Consider the following 25,364-nt stretch of genomic DNA (forward strand, 5'->3'; position numbering starts at 1 on the left):
CCTTACAATCTACTCTGCAATATAACTGATAAGATTGGAATATACGTTGCAATAAGTTAAATATTTGTATAAAATATAGCATAAATATTAGATTTTCTTGCTGAAAGCGAAAAAAAACAAAAAAACTTTAAATAACCCCTTATAAAGATCAGTGCTTAAAAATTGAAGCGCAGTTGATTTGCACTAAAAAAACTTTTTTTCCCTGAAAAAGTGAGAAAAGGCACAGAGACATCACTTGACTTTTTTAAAACCAACTGATACGAAGAAATATATGCACTCTTGGAACCAGGAGCAATATCCAACTAAAAAAGAGAAGAAAGAAAGAATCATAATTATGGTAATGCCTTTAAAAGTAATGTGGCATAGATAGTATTAAAACTCAGATATGGGTCATTATGCTTCCTCCACTTCTTAGACATCTACTTTATTTCCCTTACTCATAAGGTCTATATTCCATTTCAAAGAAAAGTGAGCATATAGTGTAGATTCTCCCAGCAATATGCTGCATATAACTTCACATTTTGGAAGTATATGACTATTTGCAAAATTGTTTGTTTTTATGCTCTTATCCCCTGTTTCTTTGGTGTGGGCACCTTAAAGGGGTATTCCAGGCCAAAACTTTTTTATATATCAACTGGCTCCGGAAAGTTAAACAGATTTGTAAATTACTTTGATAAAAAAAAATCTTAATCCTTCCAATAGTTATTAGCTTCTGAAGCTAATAATAGTTATTAGCTTCTAGTTGTTTTTTTCTGTCTAACTGCTTTCTGATGACTCACGTCCCGGGAGCTGTGCAGTTCCTATGGGGATATTCTCCCATCATGCACAGCTCCCGGGACGTGACATCATCATTGAGCAGTTAGACAGAAAACTTCAGAAGTTAATAACTAGAGATGAGCGAATTTACAGTAAATTCGATTTGTCACGAACTTCTCGGCTCGGCAGTTGATTACTTATCCTGCATAAATTAGTTCAGCTTTCAGGTGCTCCGGTGGGCTGGAAAAGGTGGATACAGTCCTAGGAAAGAGTCTACTAGGACTGTATCCACCTTTTCCAGCCCACTGGAGCACCTGAAAGCTGAACTCATTTATGCAGGATAAGTCATCAACTGCCGAGCCGAGAAGTTCGTGACGAATCGAATTTACTGTAAATTCACTCATCTCTACTAATAACTATTGAAAGGATTAAGATTTTTTAATAGAAGTAATTTACAAATCTGTTTAACTTTCCGGAGCCAGTTGATATATAAAAAAAAGTTTTTGCCTGGAATACCCCTTTAAAAATACCAAAGGCACCAGCCATAGGTGAAGACTTTACTAGTCTCCATCCTGCTATGTAGAATACTGAAGAGGCTTTAACACATGGGCTTTAAAGTATATACACTTTATATTAGTAATCCAGTCCACCCTTTATACAAATTCTAAAGGGAACCCCTAAACAGTCATTGAAAAAGGAGGCGCTGTTTCAGGCATTGCTCAAATGATTATCCTTGGAGACTTGAAATTAAAATAGCATCAATGCATTTGACACATAAAATAATAAACATACAAAAGCAGTGACACATCATAACAGGAGTATAAGGTCCCTCTGATTTTAATCTGAGGAAGGAAGATTATACTCCTGAAACGAGTCATTGCTTGTATGTCTATTATTTTATTTAAGGCGTCAAATACATTCTTCAAGGATAATTCATTTTACCAGGGCCTCCTTTTTCTTTGTTTCATTGAGTAAGAATTGGGGCAGACACAGAATAACGTTGGAATCTATCCTAATAAGTGACTAGAAATCCCTGTTCACAATTGTCCTTTTATTTTTTTATTTTTTTTGAGAACAGCTCTGTACTCAATGGGGGAGATTTATCAAAGCATTATGAAAGCATTTAGTAGATTTTTTTTGCTTAAAATTGTCGCAAAAAAGCCGCAAGTGCGACTACTCTCTTTTTTTCCCGCAACTTTTTTATTGTTCAGTGTCCTAAGCAAAAAAATTAAAATCTTGCTTACCAAAGCAAAAAGTTATTTTTGAATTGCAGTGGTCAGAGATTTATCAAGTGCGAAAGTCGCAAAAAAGTCGCATGGCATGAAAAAACTTAGTAAATTTACTCCAGCTGAGACCTGGAGCAGAAAAAGCCACTACCAAAGCAAAAAAATAAATAAATATAAAAAAAATTGATTATGTGAAAGAAATTTATCAACAGGCTGAAACCAGTTGATAAATACGTCGCACATAAGAAAAAAATAACAAAAAAAGCAATACATAAGCAAACATTGATAAATGTCCCCCAATACAGTGGATAACATAGTGCTGCATGTTGGCTGCTTTGTACAAGTCTTGGAGTCAGCCCTGATCACGATTCAGAACATAACATGTATGGAACAAACCAGTATCTTACCTTAGTCTGTATTAAGTATTTGTTGCTTCCAGGGGGTGTGCTTTCATTAAAATATCCGGTAATGTCCGTTAAGGCATCATCTGCTTTCCCTCCATTATTGGAAGACTAAAAAACAAATAGATCTTAAGATATGGGTGGACACTTTAAATTAAAATTGCCTTTGTTGCCCATAGAAAACCACAGTGCACCTTTCACTTTGTATACAGCTCTCGTAAAATGAAAGCTGTACTATGTTTGTGCAGGATACGGGCAACAAAACAAAACACACTCATCACTAGTCCTACAGGGCTATTTTTTTATACTTCAGCACAGCTGCATCTAATCATTTCACTATTGTAACTGGGTCATGTGATCACAGTGCTTAATATTTTAGACAAAGGGATCAGTCCTGGGTCAGCTGACTTCCTGTTAACTGCAGTATGACATCATCAGATCAATTCTGCTAGTTCCCAGACCCTTCCCCTACCATCTCTGTCTGTATGCTGCTGCAATCTCTATGGGGGCAGTATACACCCTGTTCCAAGTTATTATGCAAATTATATTTAAGTGTCACAAAGAATAAATATTTTGTTTTTCAGTTTAACTCATGGATGGCATTGTGTGTCGGCTCTTTTGATCACTGAAAACAATCTCTGAAACCTGTGATAATTAGATTGCCAGGTGAGCCCAATTTAAGGAAAAACTACTAAAGGTGGGTATTCCACATTATTAAGCAGACACCATTTTCAAGCAATATGGGGAAGAAAAAGGATCTCTCTGCTGCCAAAAAGAGTGAAATAGTTCAATGCCTTGGACGAGGTATGAGAACATTAGATATTTCACAAAAACTTAAGCGTCATCATCGCACTATTAGGGTACGTTCCCACACGGCGTATTTTGCTGCGTATTTGCTGCATATTTGGTGCTGCGTATTTTCCTACCCATTGACTTCAACAGAGAAAATAAAATATGCAGCAGCAAATACGCAGCAAATACGCCGTGTGGGAATGTACCCTTAAGAGATTTGTGACTGATTCAGAGCACAGACAGGCTTGTGCAGATAAAGGCACATTGAGGAAGATTTCTGCCAGATCCATGCATCGGCTCAAGAGTGCAGCTGCTAAAATACAATTACATAGCAGCAAACAGATATTTGAAACTGCTGGTGCCTCTTGAGTCACATTGACATCAAGGTGTAGAGTCCTCCAGAGTCTTTCAACTGTGCATAAACCTTCTAGTCGGCCACCACTAACCAATGCTCACAAGCAGAAACGGCTGCATTGAGCAGAAAAATACTTGAAGACTTATTTTTAAATAGTCCTGTTACTGATGAGTGTCATGTAACCCTGGATGGTTGAGATGGATGGAGTAGTGGATGGTTGGTGGATGGCCACCCTGTTCCAACAAGGCTGCGACGTCAGCAAGGCAGTGGAGGAGTCATGTTTTGGCTGGAATCATGGGAAGAGAGCTGGTCGGCCCCTTTAGGGTCCCCAAAGGTATAAAGATGACCTCTGCAAAGTATGTGGAGTTTCTGACTGAACACTATCTTTCCTGGTACAGAAGGATGAACTATGCTTTCTGTAATAAAATCATCTTCATGCATGACAATGCACCATCTCATGCTGCAAAGAATCTCTGCATCAGTGGCTGCTATGGGGATGAAAGGTGAGAAAGTTATGGTGTGGCCTCCATCCTCCCCTGACCTCAATCCAATTGAGAACCTGTGGAGCATCCTCAAGGAAAAAGATCTATGAGGGTGGGAGGCAGTTTACATCCAAACAGCGGCTCTGGGAGGATATTCTGACATCTTACAAAACAAATTCAAGCAGAAACTGTTCCAAAACTCACAAGTTCAATGGAAGCAAGACTTGTGAAGCTGCTATCCAAATAAAGGGTCCTATATTAAAATGTAATGCGACCTGTTAAAAGTTTGATTAAAATAGCTTTTGATTTCAGTAAATATGCTGCAAACACAACTAATCACAATCATTAGGAGGTTTGTTCAATAACATTTAAATTTTACTCTTAATAGTTGATAACATGAGAATTATGCTGACTGTTATTTACATCAATAATTTTCGTAAATGAGAAAAATATAATTTGTATAATAATTTGGAACAGGGTGTATATTGTAGTTATACAACTCTACTGTCGCAGTGTTCCCACAATGCCTTTTTTACAGTATTTTTCTGTTTACTATTATTTTCTCAATCATGTGACAAATCATGCTTTTTTAAGGCAATTGTACAAAAGACAGGAAAAATTCCTCCTGGTGTAGGTCAAGTGAGTAGCGCCGCGCATGTGCCACGCGCCGTACACCCGGAAGCGGCGTTCTCCTGCATAGATAGATTCGCAGGAGAATGCCGCTTCCGGGTGTTCGGCGCGCGGCGCTACCCACGTTACCTACACCAGGAGGAAGACTGTGATGAGGCAGCCATGAATATTCATGAGCCGGGCAGCCGCTCCACCCGGCGAAAATGACGGAAGCGAGTCCGTGCTGATGCTGCGGACCTCCCACTGAGCCCCAAGCCTGGGAATACCATATAACTAAAAATGAAGATATCTGGCGAACTGCTGCACAGTTTTTAATGAGGTAAGAAGCGTTTTAATCAGGATCACCCGCACTACAAGCCTGTGTAACAGGTTTAGCGTGGGTGATTCTGATGACAGATTTCCTTTAAAGGGGTATTCAGGGATCTAAGCATTTATCCCCTATCCTTAGGATAGGGGGATAAAATGTCTGATCGCAGGGGGGGGGGGCCGTCCGCTGGGACCCCCCTGATCTTCCTGCAGCACCCGCATTGTATGCAGGGCTGCGTCTCCAGTGTCCAAAACTTCTGGATTTCCGAGACTGGAGACGTAACATCACGCCCCCTATGTGATGTCACGCCCTCTCCATTCATGTCTATTGGGGGGGGGGGGGGGGAGAACACTTCCTGGCTTCTCAGCGGTGCTGATCGGGATGATGAGAGGACAGCGGGAGGGCCCTTTCCTGCCTCCTCGCCGTCCGATCGGTAATTCAAAGCTCAAGTCAGCCATGGCAGGCTGGAGCAATAGAGCACCGATAACACTGATCAATGCTATACTATGGTATACTATCCCTAGTAAAAGTTTGAATCACCCCCCTGTTCCCATTTAAAAAAAAAAATTATGTAAACAAAAACAAACATGTGGTATCGCCATGGGGCGTTAATGTCCAAATTATAAAAATGTAATGTTACTTTAACCGCACGGTCAATGGCTTATATGTGAAAAAAATACCAAAGTCCAGAATTGCATAATTTATAAAAAGTGATCAAAAAGTCCCATCAAAACAAAAATGCACCGATAAAAACTACAGAAAAGTGCACTGAGTGGAACTGAAAGCCCCAAAATTTACAAAATGGTGTTTCCCCCCCCCCCCCATTTTTGCCCCACAAATAATAATTTTTTTTATTGCACCTTAGATTTTATGGTGAAATGATTGATTTCATTACAAAGTAAAATTGGTGGTGCAAAAAACAAGCCAGCATTAAGCGTGTATAAAATGTGCACATGATTTACATTTTCAGTAGTCGATCCAAGCAGCGTCATAAGGTCTCTGCATCCTTTGGAATTCTGCCACTCACATCCAGATTTGGTGGACATGCCATCACCACTTATGCATGACAAGTCACCTTCCAGCCTGAAAAAGCAAACAATCCCTATAAGGTTATATTCACATGTGAGAGATTTGTTACAGAAATCCATGCTCATTCTTCAGAAACAAGTCCCCCCAAAAAATAAAGGTTTCAAATATAACAAGGTTTTTTTTTGTCTGACTGTCCCAGACTTATAATTAAGCAGTGAAACAATCGCTGAGAGGTGGGAAGTAAGGCACTGAGACCTCAACTGATCAAAACTTTTTACATTATTTTTTTTTTTAAATCAACTGGTGCCAGAAAGTTAAACAGATTTGTAAATTACTTCTATTAAAAAATCTTAATCCTTCCAGTACTTATTAGCTGCTGAATACTACAGAGGGATTTTTTTTCTTTATGGAACACAGAGCTCTCTGCTGACAATCACGAGCACAGTGCCCTGTTAGTTTTTGATATTACGCTGAGAAGCAATTAGATCATTATACAAGATTGTAGATGTGCGACCATGTCTGTTTCTTCTACCTGAATTCACATTGTGTTTTCTGTCCACTCCTTTTTTTTGTTTGAACATGTGTCTGCACACTTCCCCACCCCCTCAGCCCAACCCTATATAAGTAGTAGTTAGCTACACAAGGGCCATTTCTTTCCTAGCAGCCTCCCAGTCTGACTGGGAGAGCATGGAAAGTGTGCTGTAAACCTTGTTCACACTGGTGTGGTGCTATGCGGCGTCCGTTGCTGCTGTGGCGCCGTGTCTGTGGGGGGGGGGGGGGGGGGTGGCCCATAGACTGGTTTGAGTGCATTGGGGCCGCTCTGCCACTGGGTCATTCCCCCCCGTGGGCACTGGTGTCGTGGCGGTGGTGGTCGCTGCCCAGTGCTACGCCCTTTTATGCTAGGGACGTTAGGGACCCACTCTAAATAGGTGGCCTTGACGTGGCGAGTGGGCTTGTACTTTTTGATCAAAAATGTATACTAACAACCTGTTAGTTTTTGATATTATGCTGAGAAGCAATTAGATCTTTATACAAGATTGTAGATGTGCGACCATGTCTGTTTCTTCTACCTGAATTCACAGTGCTCTCTGCTGACATCTCTGTCCACTTTTAGAACTGTTCAGAGTAGGAGAAAATCCCCATAGCAAACATATGCTGCCCATGTCAGTTCCTAAAAGGGACAGAGATGTCAGCAGAGAGCTCTGTGTTCCAAAAAGAAAAATAATTCTCTGTAGTATTCAGCAGCTAATAAGTACTGGAAGGATAATCTTTTAATAGAAGTAATTTACAAATCAGTTTAACTTTCTGGCACCAGTTGATTTAAAAATAAATAAATAAATAAATAAATAAAGTTTTCCACCTGAGTACCCCTTTAAGCAGCCCCACAAAGTTGTCTGAGAGGAGAGTGGAAGCCAACCTGAAGTCTTGGTCTTACAATGACTGAGAAAACGGCTGTAAATGCCATCACAGGGAACAGACAGGGTCCTCTTGTTTCATGCACAGAGCTCACTGAAGGAGTTGATCCAGTCAGAAGATAGCTATAGCTGTTAATCATGGCTGATGGTAGGGGGCTTTGGACCACCACCTCTCTCCCCGTCTCAACTCTGATCCTGCTTGATTGATAGTCAGCTTGGTGCAGAGCCCCGATTCAAAATCTCGCACCTGCACATTTGTATGCATAGCGCAGGAAAGAGATTTAGAAACAGGGCTCAACTTCCAGTCAAGCATGAATGGGAAGATAAGAGAAGCAGCGTTAAAGGGCTTAGGAATGCCTCATTGATGCTTGGCACCAGAAAAAAAAGCCTTTATAGAAGCACTGACAGGGCAAGGCAACATATTGTACATTTTCAGACTAGAAGGATGAGTAACACACTGGGACCCCACATATTAGCAATTAAAGGGGTATTCTGGCTTTATACATCTTCTCCCCTATTCAAAGGATAGGGGATTAGATGTATGATCGCGGGGGTCCCGCCACTGGGCACCCCCATGATCTCTGTGCAGCCCCCGGCATTCTGTGCCAGGTGCTGCCTCTGAGACAGGGAGGTGACATCACGCCCCCTCCCATAGACATGAATGGAGGGGGCGTGACGTGATGTCACTAAGGGGCATGGCCGGAATACCCCTTTAACCCATACACTGCCCTAGACCATCAGGCAATTTTTAAATTACCCTAAATACCACTAGGAAGTCTGATTTTACCTTTTTCACTACTTTAGATACCCAGGGTTGCGAACATTAAAGGGGTACTCCGGTGCTTAGACATCTTATCCCCTATCCAAAGGATAGGGGATAAGATGCCTGATCGCGGGAGTCCCACCACTGGGGACCCCGGGATCTTGCACGCGGCACCCCGTTTGTAATCAGTCCCCGGAGCGTGATCGCTCCGGGTCTGATTACCGGCGACCACACGGCCAGCGGCGTGTGACGTCCCGCCTCTGCCCCCCGTGTGATGCCACGCTCCGCCCCTCAATGCAAGCCTACGGGAGTGGTCGCCGGTAATCAGACCTGGAGCGAACACGCTCCGGGGACTAATTACAAACAGGGTGCCGCGTGCAAGATCCCGGGGGTCCCCAGCAGCGGGACTCCCGTGATCAGGCATCGTATCCCCTATCCTTTGGATAGGGGATAAGATGTCTAAGCACCGGAATACCCCTTTAACTTCCTCTCTGCCATATACCCCGGGGATGTTATCATAAACACATTGACTACAGCAAAAACTTCTTTTAGTTTCTGTGTCTGATCACTGGGTTAAAGGGAGCAGAGCCCAGGACCCTAACTTCCCAGTTCACTAGCTACCCAGGCCTACAGCGAACAGTGGCCAAAAACGGGTATGATAGGCGATGCAACATTCTCAAAATCTAGTTGATACTTTGATATATCTGACTACATTGCAATACAAATAAAACAACCTGCAAGTGACATATTTCTTATATACCCCCAGTAATCATAAGCTCCAGATGGAATATATTAAAACCTATACTAATTGTATTACCATAACCGGGTCTTTATTAATTGGGATAGGTTTTCTTCATTAGACATCAGCTCTTCCAGGCTTTTTACATCGTCATTTGTATCTTCTACAGGAACGGCTGGAAAGCCTAACCTAAATATTCGTTCACATTCCTGTCTGTTCTGCAGCAAGATGACAAACAAAGGAAATATTTAAGTCATGTGTTCAGTCATATCAGCGTTTACTTCAGAATATGCATGTACATGTCGGATTATAACTGGTGACTGTGTTTATATCTTTTTGTGGTATCGGGGTGTTTCAATGATGCTACAGGGTCTGGTGGTATTAACTAGAGATGAGCAAAGTTCCAGTAATTCGATTCGTCGCGAACTTCTCGGCTCGGCAGTTGCTGACTTTAGCCTGTATAAATTAGTTCAGCTTTCAGGTGCTCCGGTGGGCTGGAAAAGGTGGATACATTCCTAGGGGAGAGTCTCCTAGGACTGTATCCACCTTTTCCAGCCAACCAGAGCACCTGAAAGCTGAACTAATTTATGCAGGAAAAGTCATCAACTGCCGAGCCGAGAAGTTTGTGACGAATCGAATTACTGGAAGTTCGCTCATTTCTAGTATTAACCCTTGGTTTCTCGTGACGCCAGGATGCGGTTGTTCTGTATAGAAGGCCCTACAGACAACTGGCCCAAAAATGGCAGGATAATAAACGGAATGTCCACAGCAGGATTTAAGAGATAACTGGAACTTTTACTTAACTTCTTGTGCAAACAGTCTTTACAATTAAATAATTTCTCTTGAGGTAACCGGGATGCAGGTTCCTCACAGGCTTGGCTGGGACTAATAGTCTTGAGCTTTAAGCAGGCCACTGTGCTACTAATTATAGGATTTGAGTTGAATAGTAGTCACAATTAGTAGATAGAGCTTTATAACTCACGATTTTAGTGGCTGCTGGTTCTTTAGGCTTTGGCCTAGGTAAGATGAATTGTGATATGCTGATTGTGCTTGGCTTAATGTCCAGGTCCTAAGAGAGCGAATTTAGAGACTACAGCCCCTTAAATACTAGGGAGGCTGGACTAATCCCATTGGTTGCAAAGCCTGTAGGTCCTGCGAACCCAGAGAACTCTGGGTACATCACATGACATCACATGACCCAGGAAGGTCCTATACATTTATACAACTTTGTACATAATGACTAATATACACTATACCTTTTATAATGCATTATACGAGGCGAGTAAAGGGTAAGCCCTGCAGGAGAGCCCTGTGGAATGGAGGGACTCTGAGGGGACTTAAGACAGGGACAGGATAAGGTCCTGTACCGGGACACCCCATTTTCACCTGGTCCTAGTCACAGAAGTGTAATTCAAAGCTCTTGGGCCGGACTGCAGACTGTGCCATTTTTAAACCGGTTCTCTTATGTGACAGATAGGCTTTAGGACCCCTCAGTCACCAGTGATTCACCTCTGTCTAGTCTTCCAACTATACATTACATTACGCTTTCTATTAAATGCAGGAGCCCCAGAGAAAATTCTTTGACCTTCCATGAGAATTCATTAGATTGTAGACTACTGTTCATGAAAGTCTAATATGTATGTAAGCTACATACAATCCAAAAAACAGCCTAACCTCTGCTAAGACTAGTGGCCCTGTAGTATTTTCTGTTCTCTAGGCTTAGTGTTCATATGCCTTATAATCTAATAAAGGGGTTCCCCAGCTTGGGACCAGAGAGACTTTAAAAGTGAATCCGACAGCAGATTCACTGGCACTAAACCCAATACACTGGGTTATAGTGCGGGTAAACTTGATTAAATTGAGGTATACCTTATCAAGATCTGTTGTCCGGAGATAGACCCGTTATTAACCAGCATTATTAATGTGTTAATGGATTTGAGCAATCAAGGAGGGATCCGGCATACCTGCCAGGCTCTGCCCACCATTGCGCAGAGACAGCGATTAACATATCAGCATTGCCAGCTAATAAAGGGTCTCTCTCTGGAACCAGACCATGAATCGAAATAAGTTTTACATGATTTTAAATCCATTTCACCCGTACTAGAAGTCTGTGTATTGGGTTTAGTGCGAGTGAACTGGCTGTCAGTTTCCCTTTAAGTAATGGTGGTGCCCACTCTAGTGACCTGATACATCCATGTATTACACAATTGGCATTATATATGACTAGGCAGTACTTGACTACTTAACCCACATCAAACTACTTATCATCTAGCCGACACCGATTGTAGCTAACCAAATACATTCTCAAACACAAACCTCATTTCCTAGATTAAATGCATTCCATTGGCCTTCTCTATGGGTTTGGTTAGTGCCGCAGTCACCCTCAGCAATAGTTGTGACAAGGATGTCCTCTTCTATCGCACCATCCTCATACACAAGTTGATCGGCCTGTGGTGTGAATTCATTAAAACTCTCAAAGTCTCCCCATGTATTGGTGGCCTCAGGAGAAGAACTAGCTGCATCACAGTCTTTCTGTAGACCTAGGGATCCACTCTCTAAGAAGCCATTGTCCAGAGTAGATGGCACAGATAATAATGTCCTTCCATCATTGCTGCATGCTGTAGTAACATCACTACCATCCTTCATTGTCCTTCATGGGCTATGGAGATTAGCAGGCCTGAATATACCTGAAGCTGTGAAGTCTCTAGAGGTAAATCTGGAATAGGAAAATGTGGGAAACAAATTATTGCAAATATGTACAGTATGAATAAAGCATATATATATATTTCTGGCAGCATTGCTAGAAAAAAAAAGTATTGCCATGTGCCAAATAAATGAATCCTACTATATGTATTGATTTCTTGTCATTGCAAGAACTCTACTTGCTATTGATGCGATACGAGATGTGCAGCACCTGAAACTACGGATACTGGAAGCCTGTGCTATCATTTCTCCTGCAGTGTATATAGTAGTATATAGCAGTGTATACGGGCACTGGAAGCCTGTGCTAGCATTTCTCCTGCAGTGTATATAGTAGTATATAGCAGTGTATACGGGCACTGGAAGCCTGTGCTAGCATTTCTCCTGTGGTGTTGCTATCAGTGTGTGAAGAGTGGGAGAAGAGGGTTGCATTGACAATCCAACACAATGGGCAGCACATTGAACACATTTTATAAGTGGTCAGAAACTTGTAAATAACTCATGAAAGAATAAAGTTACGTTAAAACCAAGAACATCATTGTTTTTCTTGGGAAATTCCCAATAAGTTTGATGTGTCACATGACCCTTTTCCTATTGAAAAAACAAAAGTTGGATTCAAAATGGCCAACTTCAAAATGGCTGCCATGGTCACCAACCATCTTGAAAAGTTTCCCCCCTCACATATACTAATGTGCCACAAACAGGAAGTTAATATCACCAACCATTCCCATTTTATTAAGGTGTATCCATATAAATGGCCCACCATGTAGTGTAAAAAAGTGTTAGGAGAGAGTTTGGAAACATTTGTATTCACTGACAGAAAGCAGAGATCTTAAAGGGAAACTGGCAGCAACTGGAACTGCTGGATCACAACAATCCTTACCTTGCTTCCCCAACATGGTCCAGTTCCTGAGACATCCCTATAAACCCTTATATATAAATTTGGGTATTTGGTTCACTTGGGTCATTCCTCCCTAGTACTCCCTCCCAGCCAGTCCATGATGCATGTCCCTATTAAATATTCCTGATCTCCCTATTCTGCATGTAGCCTCTACGTGCTGGGAGATCCCGCCTGTGCACATTAAGATCTCCAGCACGGACTATCACCTTGCACGAGCAGATCTCAGCATGTAGTAGATAAGTGCAAAATAGGAATATTATTAATATTTTGAGACATCTCAGGAATGACATCACGTAAGAAAATGAGGTGAAGGCCATTATGATCATACATTACCAGCAGGTTAGTGCAGTGACACACTGCTATTAGTTTTCCCCTAAAAACTATGAGGAACCTATTGAAAACTGTGAACCCAGCTTCCGACCAACAAAGCTGTGAACAAAGCAAGACCAGTGTATGGAGGGGTTACTCAAAAATTCATAACTCAGAGACCAGCCAAAGGATGGTCCAAAATGACCCTATATTTCCCACACAACTAAAATTAGTAACATTATTGAAAATTACATCAGCTATTAATTATAGTGGTGTGGGGAATGCAAAGTATTTGGGTCAGTAATTTAAGCCACCATCTGAAGTGGGACCAAAATACAGTGAAAGGTGCAAATGATTCCATAACACATTTCATTGTGTCGGTTTCACTCCTGATATTTGGCTAAAAATGCCAAAATACTGTGATCCCCAGTCCAAGACAAAGTAGATATCCATCAAAAATAAACTAATCCCCTATCCACAGGATGGGAGTGCCAAAAAGAGTACAGCACTCTGGCATTATCGGCGCTCCCATAGAAATGAATTAAAGGGGTACTCCCGTGGAAAAGCTTTTTTGTTTTTAAATCAACTGGTGCCAGAAAGTTAAACAGATTTGTAAATTACTTCTATTAAAAAATCTTAATCCTTCCAGCACTTTAGGGGCTATATGCTACAGAGGAGATGCTTTAATTTTTAGATTTCTCTGATGTCATGACCACAGTGACCTCTGCTGTCCATTTTAGGAACTGTCCAGAGCAGGAGAAAATCCCCATAGCAAACATATGCTGCTAAGGACAGTTCCTAAAATGGACAGCAGAGGTCAGCAGAGAGCACTGTGGTCATGACAGGACATCAGAAAAATCTAAAAAATAAAGCATTTCCTCTGTAGTATATAGCCCCTAAAAAGTACTGGAAGGATTAAGATTTTTTAATAGAAGTAATTTACAAATCTGTTTAACTTTCTGGCACCAGTTGATTTAAAAAAAAAAAAAAGTTTTCCACGGAAGTACCCCTTTAAGTGCGTGCCGTCTACTGGTAGATGACACAAGCTCCTCACAGAGAGTCGAGGTCCCATCCCAGAGATCACAGGGAGTCCCACTGGTCGGACCCCCGCGATCAGCCACTTATCCCCTATTCACAGGATGGGAGTGCCAAAAAGACCCGAGTACAGCACTCTGGCATTACCGGCGCTCCCATAGAAATGAATTAAGTGCGTTCCGTCTACTGGTAGAGAACACAAGCTGTTTGGAATTGCATGTATACCATAGAGGCTGCTATGATTTGGAAATACATGTATACCATAGAGGCTGCTATGATTTGGAAATACATGTATACCATAGGGGCTGCTATGATTTGGAAATACATGTATACCATAGGGGCTGCTATGATTTGGAAATACATGTATACCATAGAGGCTGCTATGAAGGATTTGGATAAAGAGCTGTTTTTTTCCTATTCTCCATTGACAGTGTGAACTTGCGCAAGGCTGATGTGGAAAGCCCCATTTTGCCCTAGTTATGAGGTCCTCTCTCCTGCATTATATTATTTGGGAATACAGTGATCCCTCAACTTACAATGGCCGCAACATACAATAGTTTCAACATACAATGGCCTTTTCTGGACCATTGTAACTTGAAACCAGACTCCACATACAATGCTATGGAATCTGTGAAACATGTCAATGGCTGGAAGAACCGACCAATCAGAATGGGCATTCACTGGTAAAACCCTTGTATTCCTAAAGTGTATGCACTGACTGGTGTCTGGTAGCACAGGGAGGTTTAACATGTTCTGTACACTTTACCTGTGCCAGGGTTAGCTGCTCCTTTGGACACCAGGTGAGGGCGGTTCCATTTTCCTTTTTTTAGGACATTGCGTGTACTGTACAGGACCCTGAAGGAGCTTCTATCCTCTACATAGACTAATGTTTCCCAAAGAGGGTGCCTCCAGCTGTTGCAAAACTCCAACTCCCAGCATGCCCGGACAGCCGAAGGCTGTCTGGGCATGCTGGGAGTTGTAGTTTTGCAACAGCTGGAGGCACCCTCTTTGGGAAACACTGAAATAGACAGTGATTACAGCTCCCAGCAGATCTTTCTTACTTTTATATGTAAGGATTTGCTTTATCTGTATTAGTTATCTACTTATTTTTGTTTAATCCTCACTTTTTCCTATTTTTGGATGACATTTTGGTGGCTTCAGAACCAATTACCAGCTTTCCATAGAGTTCTGGTCTCAACATACAATGGTTTCAACATACAATGGTCGTCCCAGAACCAATTAATATTATAACTTGAGGGACCACTGTAGAACATTCCACCTTTCAGACACCGTCTTTCTTTAGGGGGTTAATTAAGTTAGGCTTGCCCCCAGCAATTTTACACCAGTCCCTTTTTTGTACCTGAATCAAAACCAAGGAGGAAACAGCATATATTTATTCTACTGGGCAAAGGGTAGAAGTACTAAAGGTTATGGGGGAGATTTATCAAAACCTGTCCAGAGGAAAAGTTGCTGAGTTGCCCATAGCAACCAATCAGATCGCTTCTTTCATTTTTCAGAGGCCTTTTCAAAAGTGAAAGAAGCGATCTGATTGGTTGCTATGGGCAACTCAGCAGCTTTTCCTCTGGACGGGTTTTGATAAATCTCCCCCTATGTGCCCACTATGGAATATCCTAACCCATTCATTTGGCAAGCCAGCTGCACACAGAATGTCCACATGGAATTTCTGCGGGCGGACATTCTGTGTGCTGCAGGCTCCGCCGAACCAAATCGGCACTAGGACCACGCGTCCATTGAGACCAATGCAGTCCGCACCGGAATTCTGCAAATTTCCGTGTCCATGCAGGTAAATCTATTCCAGTGTTTCCCAACCAGGGTGCCTCCAGATGTTGCAAAACTACAACTCCCAGCATGCCTGGACAGCCGAAGGCTGTCCAGGCATGCTGGGAGTTGTAGTTTTGCAACATCTGGAGGCACCCTGGTTGGGAAACACAGATCTATTGAGTGATTCTGTGAAGAGCTCCATACAAAGAAACTGGGTCAGATTGGCAGATTTAAAAAATGGGTTATGCCGGATTAGAAAAACTGCTTTCTCACAGAAACAGCACCACCTTTGTCCTCAGGTTGTGCGTGGTATTGCAACTCGGTTCCATTTAAGTGAATGGAGCAAAGTTGTAATATCACAGACAACTTGAAGACGGTATAACGCTGAAAGAATGATTAGAAGAAAGAAACAATGAGGGGCATTTATGAAGTTTGCTTAGGTATGCTATTTTTTAGTTTTTTTTTTTTCACTTCCATTCTGCTTACGTGCGACAAATTTACTATATTGTTTCACAGCGTTAATACATTTTTTTTGCAAGTAAGCAAAAACGGGAGTTTTTTTCTCAGTTTCTGTTAGTTAAGCCAAGGTTCGGCTGGAGTATATTTAGTAGGTTTTTAAAACCTTAGCGACTTTTTTGCGAATGTCGCCGTTGATAAATTTCTGACTATGGCTAGTCAAAATTGTAAAGCCGCTTATGTATGCCGATTTGAAAAAAAAAATGCTTTTCTCGCTATTGTGGCAGATTGTCGCAAGAGGTGGCGCAATTGCGAATTTTTTGCAACAATTTTATGCAAAAAAAAAAAAAACAGGTAAATTGGTTGATAAAAGGTCTGTCAATGTTTTACTAATCCTGGATAACCCCATTAAAGGGGTATTCCAGGAAAAAACTATTTTTTTTATATATCAACTGGTTCCAGAAAGTTAAACAGATTTGAACATTACTTCTATTAAAAAAAATCTTAATCCTTTCAGTACTTATGAGCTTCTGAAGTTAAGGTTATTCTTTTCTGTCTAAGTGCACTCTGATGACACGTGTCTCGGGAAACGCCCAGTTTAGAAGCAAATTCCCATAGCAAACCTCTTCTAAACTGGGCGGTTCCCGAGACACATGTAATCAGAGATTAGACAGAAAATTACAACCTAAACTTCAGAAGCTCATAAGTACTGAAAGGATTAAGATTTTTTTAATAGAAGTAATTTACAAATCTGTTTAACTTTCTGGAGCCAGTTGATATACATAAAAAAAAGTTTTTTCCTGGATAACCCCTTTAACCCCTTAAGGACACATGACGTACTGGAACGTCATGTGTCCACTCCCGATCTATAACGCGGGGCCACGGCGTGGCCCCGCGTCATAGCGGTTCGGGCCCGGCCTCTAACAACGGCCGTGACCCGTGGCTAATAGCGCGCGGCATTGATCGCTGTGCCGCGCGCTATTAACCCTTTAGACGCGGCGTTCAAAGTTGAACGCCGCGTCTAAAGTGAAACCGAAAGCATGCCGGCTAGCTCAGTGGGCTGTTCGGGATAGCCGCGGTGAAATCGCGGCATCCCGAACAGCTGACAGGACAGCGGGAGGGCCCCTACCTGCCTCCTCGCTGTCCGATCGCCGAATGACTGCTCAGTGCCTGAGATCCAGGCATGAGCAGTCATGCGGCAGAATCATCGATCACTGGTTTCTTATGAGAAACCAGTGATCAATGTAAAAGATCAGTGTGTGCAGTGTTATAGATCCCTATGGGACCTATAACACTGCAAAAAAAAAGTGCAAAAAAAAAGTGAATAAACATCATTTAACCCCTTCCCTATTAAAAGTTTGAATCACCCCCCTTTTCCCATAAAAGAAAAAACACAGTGTAAATAAAAATAAAAATAAACATAAATGGTATCGCCGCGTGCGGAAATGTCCGAATTATAAAAATATATAGTTAATTAAACCGCACGGTCAATGGCGTGCGCGCAAAAAAATTCCAAAGTCCAAAATAGTGCATTTTTGGTCACTTTCTATATCATGAAAAAATGAATAAAAAGCGATCAATAAGTCCTATCAATGCAAAAATGATACCGTTAAAAACTTCAGATCACGGCGCAAAAAATGAGCCCTCATACCGCCCCATACACGGAAAAATAAAAAAGTTATAGGGGTCAGAAGATGACAATTTTAAACGTATAAATTTTTCTGCATGAAGTTATGATTTTTTCCAGAAGTGCGACAAATTCAAACCTGTATAAGTAGGGTATCATTTTAATCGTATGGACCTACAGAATAAAGATAAGGTGTCATTTTTACCGAAAAATGTACTACGTAGAAACGGAAGCCCCCAAAAGTTACAAAATGGCGTTTTTTTTTTCAATTTTGTCTCACAATGATTTTATTTCCCGTTTCACCGTAGATTTTTGGGCACAATGACTGACGTCATTACAAAGTAGAATTGGTGGTGCAAAAAATAAGCCATCATATGGATTTTTAGGTGCAAAATTGAAAGAGTTATGATTTTTTAAAGGCAAGGAGCAAAAAACGAAAATGCAAAAACGGAAAAACCCCCGGTCCTTAAGGGGTTAAGCATTCTCTAGTGGGGCCAGATTCTGTGGGCACAACCAAGTATATCCCATGAAAGAAAATGTACATATGTTTTGTATAGCTAAGGGAGGGCCCCTAGCTTACCTGTCTCTTTAGGGCCCAAAGACCCCCCCAGTCCACTACTCATAAGTCTAGAATCCCACATAATTCATCGAAATATCTCGAAATATGTAGATTATACAATGGCCCTGATTTACTAAGAGCGGAGTGTAGGTTTCTTCTTCTCTTGGGGTTTAATTCCCTACAATTTTTTTTCCATTGTATTTACAAATTTTTTCCTGCACTTATATTTTTTATTTTTACACACATGCTCGGATCTGTCTGGTTTTCCTCAGCTCAAATCCACCACATTTTCTGTGGAAACCTTAGTAAATATGTTGTTTTTTGTGTGAAAATGTTGGGAACGCGCTCCTTTCCTGTGACCACGCCCCCTTTTCATGACAGACACGCCCATTTTCGGGTTCTCTTAGTAAAATGTTGGTCTGGTTTTTAATTTCTGGCTCAGACAGAATTCTGGCGCAAAGCCCAACAAAACATGTAGGGTTTACAATAATAAATCAGGGCCAATATCTATATTCAGAAGAGCTGCAGGGAAGTATCACATTGAGAGTAAAAGGTAAATAGCTAAAAGGATACAACAATGTTTGGTATTTTGCACACAATGACCTGTTAAGCCTCAGAAATGTTGCAGTCTTGCGGCATTACTTGTTTACAGTCACGTCTTTCCTCCGGGCTGAAGTGTGGTAACACCGGAAGTACCGCACGTCATAAATCTCACAAATGAGAAGTTGCCTAAATATAATTATTTAATGACGGGGTTACTCTGTTCTTCAGCTTTGAAGATCGTGTTAGGCAGGATCTTTTGCCTATATGGTAGTGGTATTCAAACTGTGGACCCCCAGCTGTTGCAAAACAACATCTCCCAGCATGTCCGGACAGCCGTTGGCTGTCCGGGCATGCTGGGAGATGTAGTTTTGCATCACCTTGAGGGCCACAGTTTGGAGACCTCTGCACACGGTAATAAACCGTACATGTGTTGTACATGAATTTTGCCTTGGTGCAGCTCAATACAGAAGGTAAAATGTAGTTATGTAGCGTCTGTCCCTACACAGGCCTTGCTTTTCTGCAGAGGCAGGTACCATAAGGCAATCATTGCAGCCTATATTATAGCCCATTCAATCAGAGAGTAGAAATGAACTCTGCTGAGGAAAATACAGTGCAGCAGCCTCCCATTGCTTTCAATAGGATTCTGCTGCACCATTCACCCTATGGATGTTTTGGACCCCAGACTCCACCAAAACATTAAGCATGTTCATTCTTTTGGCAGAATGTGCTCAGAAATGCATTAACATCTGTGGAGACAGCACATTTCCGAGCGGCTTATTTAGCCAGCCACATGCAGCAGATTGAGTATCCTCCCGGGTGGAGATTCTGTAGTGTGAATGAGCTCTTACAGTACGAGCAACTGAATCTAAATCTTAAAGTAGCTGCGGCACCAAATCTGCTGCATGTGAATTTGCCCTTAAAAGGAGAACTCTGGAATAGGAAAATTGCCCGTCATACAACCAGCAGTAAAAAAAAATAAAGAGGTACATACCTTCCTTCGCTCCCCCGGTGCCTCCGGTAACCCGCTCCGGTCTCCGCCGCGATCCTCTTCCTAGTTGCCGGTGGTCGGCGGGTAATACTGCAATCAGCCAATCACCGGCCGCAGTGAAGTCCCGACTCGGCCGGCGATAGGCTGAGCAGCAGTGTGAGAACGCTTCAAGACACACAATTCTTCACTACACCGGCACCTGCTGCCGGGGCCGAAAGCGTCACACTGCCTATTGCCGGCCGAGTCGGGACTTCACTGCGAGGGGTGATTGGCTGAGTGCAGTATGACTCGCCGACCACCGGCAACCAGGAAGAGGATCGCGGCGGAGGCCGGTAGCCGGTTATCGGAGGCCATGGGGGAGCGGAGGTACATGTACATCTTTATTTTTTTTACTGCCGGGTGTCTGACAGGCAATTTTCCTATTCCGGAGTTCTCCTTTAAAGGGGTTATCCAGGAATGGAAAAAGAGAGATCATTTCTTTCAAAGACCGCCCCCTGTCTGTCTCCAGGTTGGGTGTTTTTCTGCAGCTCAGTTCCATTGAAGTGAATGGAGCCAAGTTGGAATGCCACACCCAAAGTGGAGATAGGGCACGCATGATCTTTGTTTTTCCATTCCTGGATATCCCCTCTAAAGGGAACCTGTCACATTGAAAATGCAGTCTAATCTGTAGGCAGCATGTTAGGTTATATTTACATGGTGGAATTTCTGAGCAGAATTCAGCGGAAATATTTAGTCTATGAAGATGACGCTTTTCCGAGCGGTCCTAGTGCCACCGAATCAAGCAAATGTGCAAAATTTCTGTCCATTTTCAGCCATATGAACATGGCCTTATAGCAAAAAAAAAGCTGGTGGTTTTATTCCCAAATGAAATGCAACGTTTCGGCAATAGCCTTTGTCAAGCTATTGCCGAAACGTTGCATTTCACTTGGGAATAAAACCACCAGCTTTTTTTTTTGATCCAAGACCTACTTGTGCGGTGATTTGTTGGAATTGCTGTTCATTTATCCTGGGCTGGCAGCCTGGGCAACCACAAGCACGTAGGGTGGTCCTCGGTGCGGTCTTACCATATATATTTATTTATTTTCTTTTTAGTGCCACCGAATCAAGCAAATGTGCAAAATGTCTGTCCATTTTCAGCCATATGAACATGGCCTTATAGAAAAATTCCAGAATAACAATTTATTTGTGTAAATCTCTGCTCAATCCAGGGTTAAATTGTCAAGTGCATGGTGCTACTCAGTGATTGACAGCTCTTTTTAAAGGTAAACTTATACACCGCTGAGGGCCACACCATGACTACTTAGCCCCAAATAAGCATTTACATGAATACATGACAGGTTATCTTGGGACATTTTCCCACAAACTATAATATATCAATCTGCTTAGCTTATTAGCTGCTCCTGCTCGATAACATGCTGCCTGCAGATTAGACTGCATTTTAACATGTCAGGTTTCCTTTAAGAAGTGAACCCCCCACCCCCTTGGCTCCAAACTGGAGGTGGGAAAGTGCAGCAATGGACTGTTGTCAAATTCTGCCTTGGGCTAAGTTTCCACTTTTTGGAATACTGCCACTGCAGCTTTTGAGCTAAAGTCAGAAGTGGATCCATAATGGAGGAGAAGTATGAGTCCTTCCTTTATATGTCCTATTCCTTTTCAATACACTTCTGGCTTTGGCTCAAAAACTGCAGTGGCAGTATTCCAAAAACTGCCAGAAAAAAAACCAAGTGGAAACTTAGCCTTAGTCATTCATGGAAAAGGTAACACTGCAGGCGAATGTTCTTGGATAGTGCATTTCTGTATGTGTGTATATATATATACATATATATATATATATATATATATATATATATATATTTTTTTTTTTTTTAAAGGACAGCAATGATATGAAAACAGACAACAGAATAAAATGAACTGGAGCAGATGCCCTTTCAAACGTATAGTAAGAATCAATGTAGAGACAGCAGTGTAATTACATGATCATTTCCTTATGATGCATAATGTACACGTGTATGTGATAAATATATAAGCTATGTTATAAACTGCAGTAAAGTATAGGGCTGGTCACTGCTAATACGTTATATAGATATCATTGTACGTACAGATTTCCCTGAAGTCCTTCCTCTATTACACAAGTCACTGTTAGCAGAAGCTAGAGAATTGCTTAGCAACCTGGGAAACGCTCTATAGCTAAACTGAGAGTCTCCCACTGGGGATGTGCACTATCTAAAGCCAGGCTCCCACTGCACGGTCTCTCTTTGTGCAGATGAACGCATTGTTCCAGCAGCCCCAGGCAATATCCTGTACAGTAGCCTTTCTGTCTAATGAACTGAAAATCATCATGTAATTCAGAATGATTTCTCCTTGTAGCCAGAATAGAGCCCTCCGTTAATATGAGAAGGATAAAAAAAAAAAAACACGACAATACAGAAGAAAATAAAGAATGAGAAATTACGAAAAAGGACTATAATCAGGAGCACACTGTCACCCCCATCAAAGGAAAAGCACTCGTCCAATCCTTGGTAACCCTACCCCACTTCTCACCACTTGGTGAACTGACTCTCTTACCTGTTCTCCCTATTTCTTATGTTTAAATGTCACCATAAAAACCACTGATGGCTAAAAGGTGCCCACACACCTTCAACAACCATTATCCGAATGGGCATTTGGCCCACAGCTTTGAGTTCGTACACATGAACATTCAACTTGGCCAAGTGTTTATGTCTTCTGAAAGAGAGGGGGGGAGGTAGGCCACTGCCAGACAGCTCCCCAAAAACAAAAGTATCGGGCAGTTGAAATCCAACATAATTTGCCAGGGGAGATTAGGTAAGCCCCCATACACTAATAAAGAAGTTCCCTAGTCTAAAACTATTGATTGGATAGGCCATCAAAAAGTTGTCAGGGTGCCAACAATCGCCACCCCCAACAACCAGCTGTTTGGCACAACTGTGGTGCCAGAAATAAACAATGTACGGAAGCCAAACACTGATTGTAGTGCTGGCGCTAAAGTGAATAGGAGCAGTTATACAGCACAACCACTACAAATAGTGTACGGAGCCAAGGTTTCTGGCTCCCATACATCATATATTCCCCTCAGCTGTTCTGATCAGTTGGTTGGCAGGGGTGTAGGGTGTCAGTATTCCTGCAGATAAAGTATTGATGGGCTATCCTGTAGAGAGGCTATCAATAGTTTTAGGCTAGGAAACCCCCAAACCATATGCATGAAGCCCATAGAACATTACACTAGGTCCCTATGGTTCCCTATTATGGGGCAGTAGGCACTCTGCAAGTCGCTGAATGCTGCCACTGTATGGCACCACATTGCCTCTAAGGCCAATTTTACATAGACGTATTATAGACACATAGATATAAGAGCTGCTCCCACTTCACCATATTATGGTGGCAATTCATACTAAGTGCAGACAGAAAGTGCAGACAGAAATAACTTCCTTTAGTAAGAAAACCACTTTAATGGGACATGAGGTTTCCTGAACCTTAAAATGTGTGCGAACGATTAGGTCTTCCCCAAAGCCACTGTTCAGGTGAGGTCAGTAAGCTTCTGCTGACTACGATACGACTTCCAGAACCTGCTGCTAGTGTCTTGGTGCCAGACACCACAGGGTATCTTCAGAAATCTTTAGGGTCTCTGCATTGACAAGTCAACGTTATTATGGTGGCATGCGGGGTCCTACACAAGATTAGGCAGGTGGGTTTAAAGGGGTTATCCACCATAAGGTAATTTTAGTATGTACCTGGCAGACAGTAATGGACATGCTTAGGAAGGATCTGCACTTGTCTTGGGGATAAATGGCTATCTTGTGAGATTACCATAATACCGTGGCTAGCTTTTTGTGAACTGGTATTTCCCGTTTCATTTTTCTTTTGTCGACTACAAATCACATAATTCCATTTTCACCAAACCTGAATCTTACAAATCGGCGTAGTTTAATTTAGTCCTTCTGATTACCAACATTCAGAGTCTCAGTTCAAACTTCTTGGGTGAATCATTCTGCTTTCCAAGCGTTTCGACTTGGCAGTGTTCACACATTGCTTTCAAGTTTTTTTTTTACCATGTTTTCTTATCATGATTGTGGTAAAATGGCACCAATTTTGAAAAAAATTGCAAAACAACGCAACTATGAACACAACCTAAAAGAATAGACACCTGAAGCGAATAAATCGACCTTGGCAGATCATAGTGTTGGTTTGCTTAACTCTAGTCATCCGTATCCCTTTCTCTCGGGGCAGAATAAGGAAATCCAATTCTCTATCGTGGCCTATAGTGTGACTCTAATAACTGACGTACAATAGGGTATTGCTATACAATCCCATGTATAACCAATGCGGTCCCTTTAAGACTTCGCTAGTGAGCAGAGGATTACAAGCTGATCATTTCGGATGTGATTAGCGAAGGCTTCTTGACAACAGATTGTTACTATCGCTTTGTATCATAGTGATGTTATATAGAATCTAACATTAGACACAATAGCAAGCGGTGCGTTCTGCGATTACAGGAGGAAGCTGAAATCTCTTACCATAGTGCACAGCCTGGCAGCTCCTGGATGTTAGAAGAAGCAGAGCTGGACTGAGTCGACTTCCTTGTGGCTGTCTATAGCCTCAGCCGCAGGTCAGAGAGGTGTGACTGCACTGTGCAGGTGGAGTCTCTCTATGACCCAGCAGAAAGGGCGGGTTGCAGGGAAAACACTTTCGCAATGTAGGTTAATGACAGCACACCCAGAGATTCTTCTCCTTTGTGTCTTCTCACTGAGGCTGTTTTTAACCCATAGTAATCTGATAAGGAAACGTGAGCTGCAAATACAACAAGGAAGAAACTTCAAGAACTTCAAGTGCTGTCACACCTGCAGATATAAGGCTAAATTTATATGCGGCAGAAATAAAGCGCATACAAAGGAATGAGTTGTTCCTGCTTCACCTGCATGAATTTCTGCAAACCCCAATCAAGACAGTGGCTGAAAGTTCTGCAGCAAATCTGCCCTGTGTGAATACAGTGGTCCCTCAACATACCATGGTAATCCGTTCCAAATGGACCATCGTTTGTTGAAACCATCGTATGTTGAGGGATCCGTGCAATGTAAAGTATAGGACAGTGGTCTACAACCTGCGGACCTCCAGATGTTGCAAAACTACAACTCCCAGCATGCCCGGACAGCCAACGGCTGTCCGGGCATGCTGGGAGGTGTAGTTTTGCAACATCTGGAGGTCCGCAGGTTGAAGACCACTGGTATAGGAAGTTGTACTCACCTGTCCCCGCCGCTCCGGACCGTCACAGCTTGTCACCGCTGCCCCGGATGTCGCCTTCCATCGCAGTCGCCGCGTCCCCGGGGTGTCCCCGACGCTCCGACAAGACCTCTGCTTCCCCGGCATCCTCGCTCTCCGTTGCCGCTATCACGTCGCTAAGCACGCTGCTCCTATTGGATGACGGGATGGAGTGCACAGCGGCGTGATGACAACGATGGAGAGGACGCGCCGGAGCCCCGAGGACAGGTGAGTGATCGTCAGCGGACCACACGGGGCACCGTAAACGGCTATCCGGTGGCAGCTGAAGCAGTCT

General features: G+C 42.4%; 1 protein-coding gene across 3 annotated transcripts; it reads right to left on the reverse strand.

Annotated features, from left to right (window-relative positions):
- On the reverse strand, positions 1 to 24,590 carry LOC130295283 (uncharacterized). 3 transcript variants are annotated; one of them, XM_056545893.1, is made up of 6 exons: positions 24,328 to 24,590; positions 11,212 to 11,611; positions 8,974 to 9,113; positions 5,912 to 6,032; positions 2,390 to 2,494; positions 1 to 302 (listed from the first exon to the last, which is right to left on the reverse strand). In XM_056545893.1, the coding sequence occupies exons 2-6, from the start codon at positions 11,539 to 11,541 to the stop codon at positions 156 to 158; spliced, it is 843 nt and encodes a 280-aa protein (XP_056401868.1). In that variant the 5' UTR covers positions 11,542 to 11,611; positions 24,328 to 24,590; the 3' UTR covers positions 1 to 155. The 3 variants fall into 3 exon arrangements, with proteins under 3 accessions (XP_056401868.1, XP_056401869.1, XP_056401870.1); XM_056545894.1 differs by lacking the exon at positions 24,328 to 24,590 and adding an exon at positions 15,201 to 15,326; XM_056545895.1 differs by lacking the exon at positions 24,328 to 24,590 and adding an exon at positions 14,607 to 14,732.
- Between the last annotated feature and the right edge of the window lie 774 nt (positions 24,591 to 25,364).

Source organism: Hyla sarda, chromosome 11 (genome assembly GCF_029499605.1).
Source record: "Hyla sarda isolate aHylSar1 chromosome 11, aHylSar1.hap1, whole genome shotgun sequence".
Taxonomy (NCBI): Eukaryota; Metazoa; Chordata; class Amphibia; order Anura; family Hylidae; genus Hyla; species Hyla sarda.

Coding starts and splice junctions, on each gene's coding strand:
- LOC130295283 (XM_056545893.1), bottom strand. CDS start 11,541: ATGAAGGATGGTAGTGATGTTACTACAGCATGCAGCAATGATGGAAGG. Junction 6,033..8,973: donor TTAATAAAGACCCGGTTATG/GTAATACAATTA, acceptor TTGCTTTTTCAG/GCTGGAAGGTGACTTGTCAT. Junction 303..2,389: donor AATACTTAATACAGACTAAG/GTAAGATACTGG, acceptor TCTCTTTTTTAG/TTGGATATTGCTCCTGGTTC.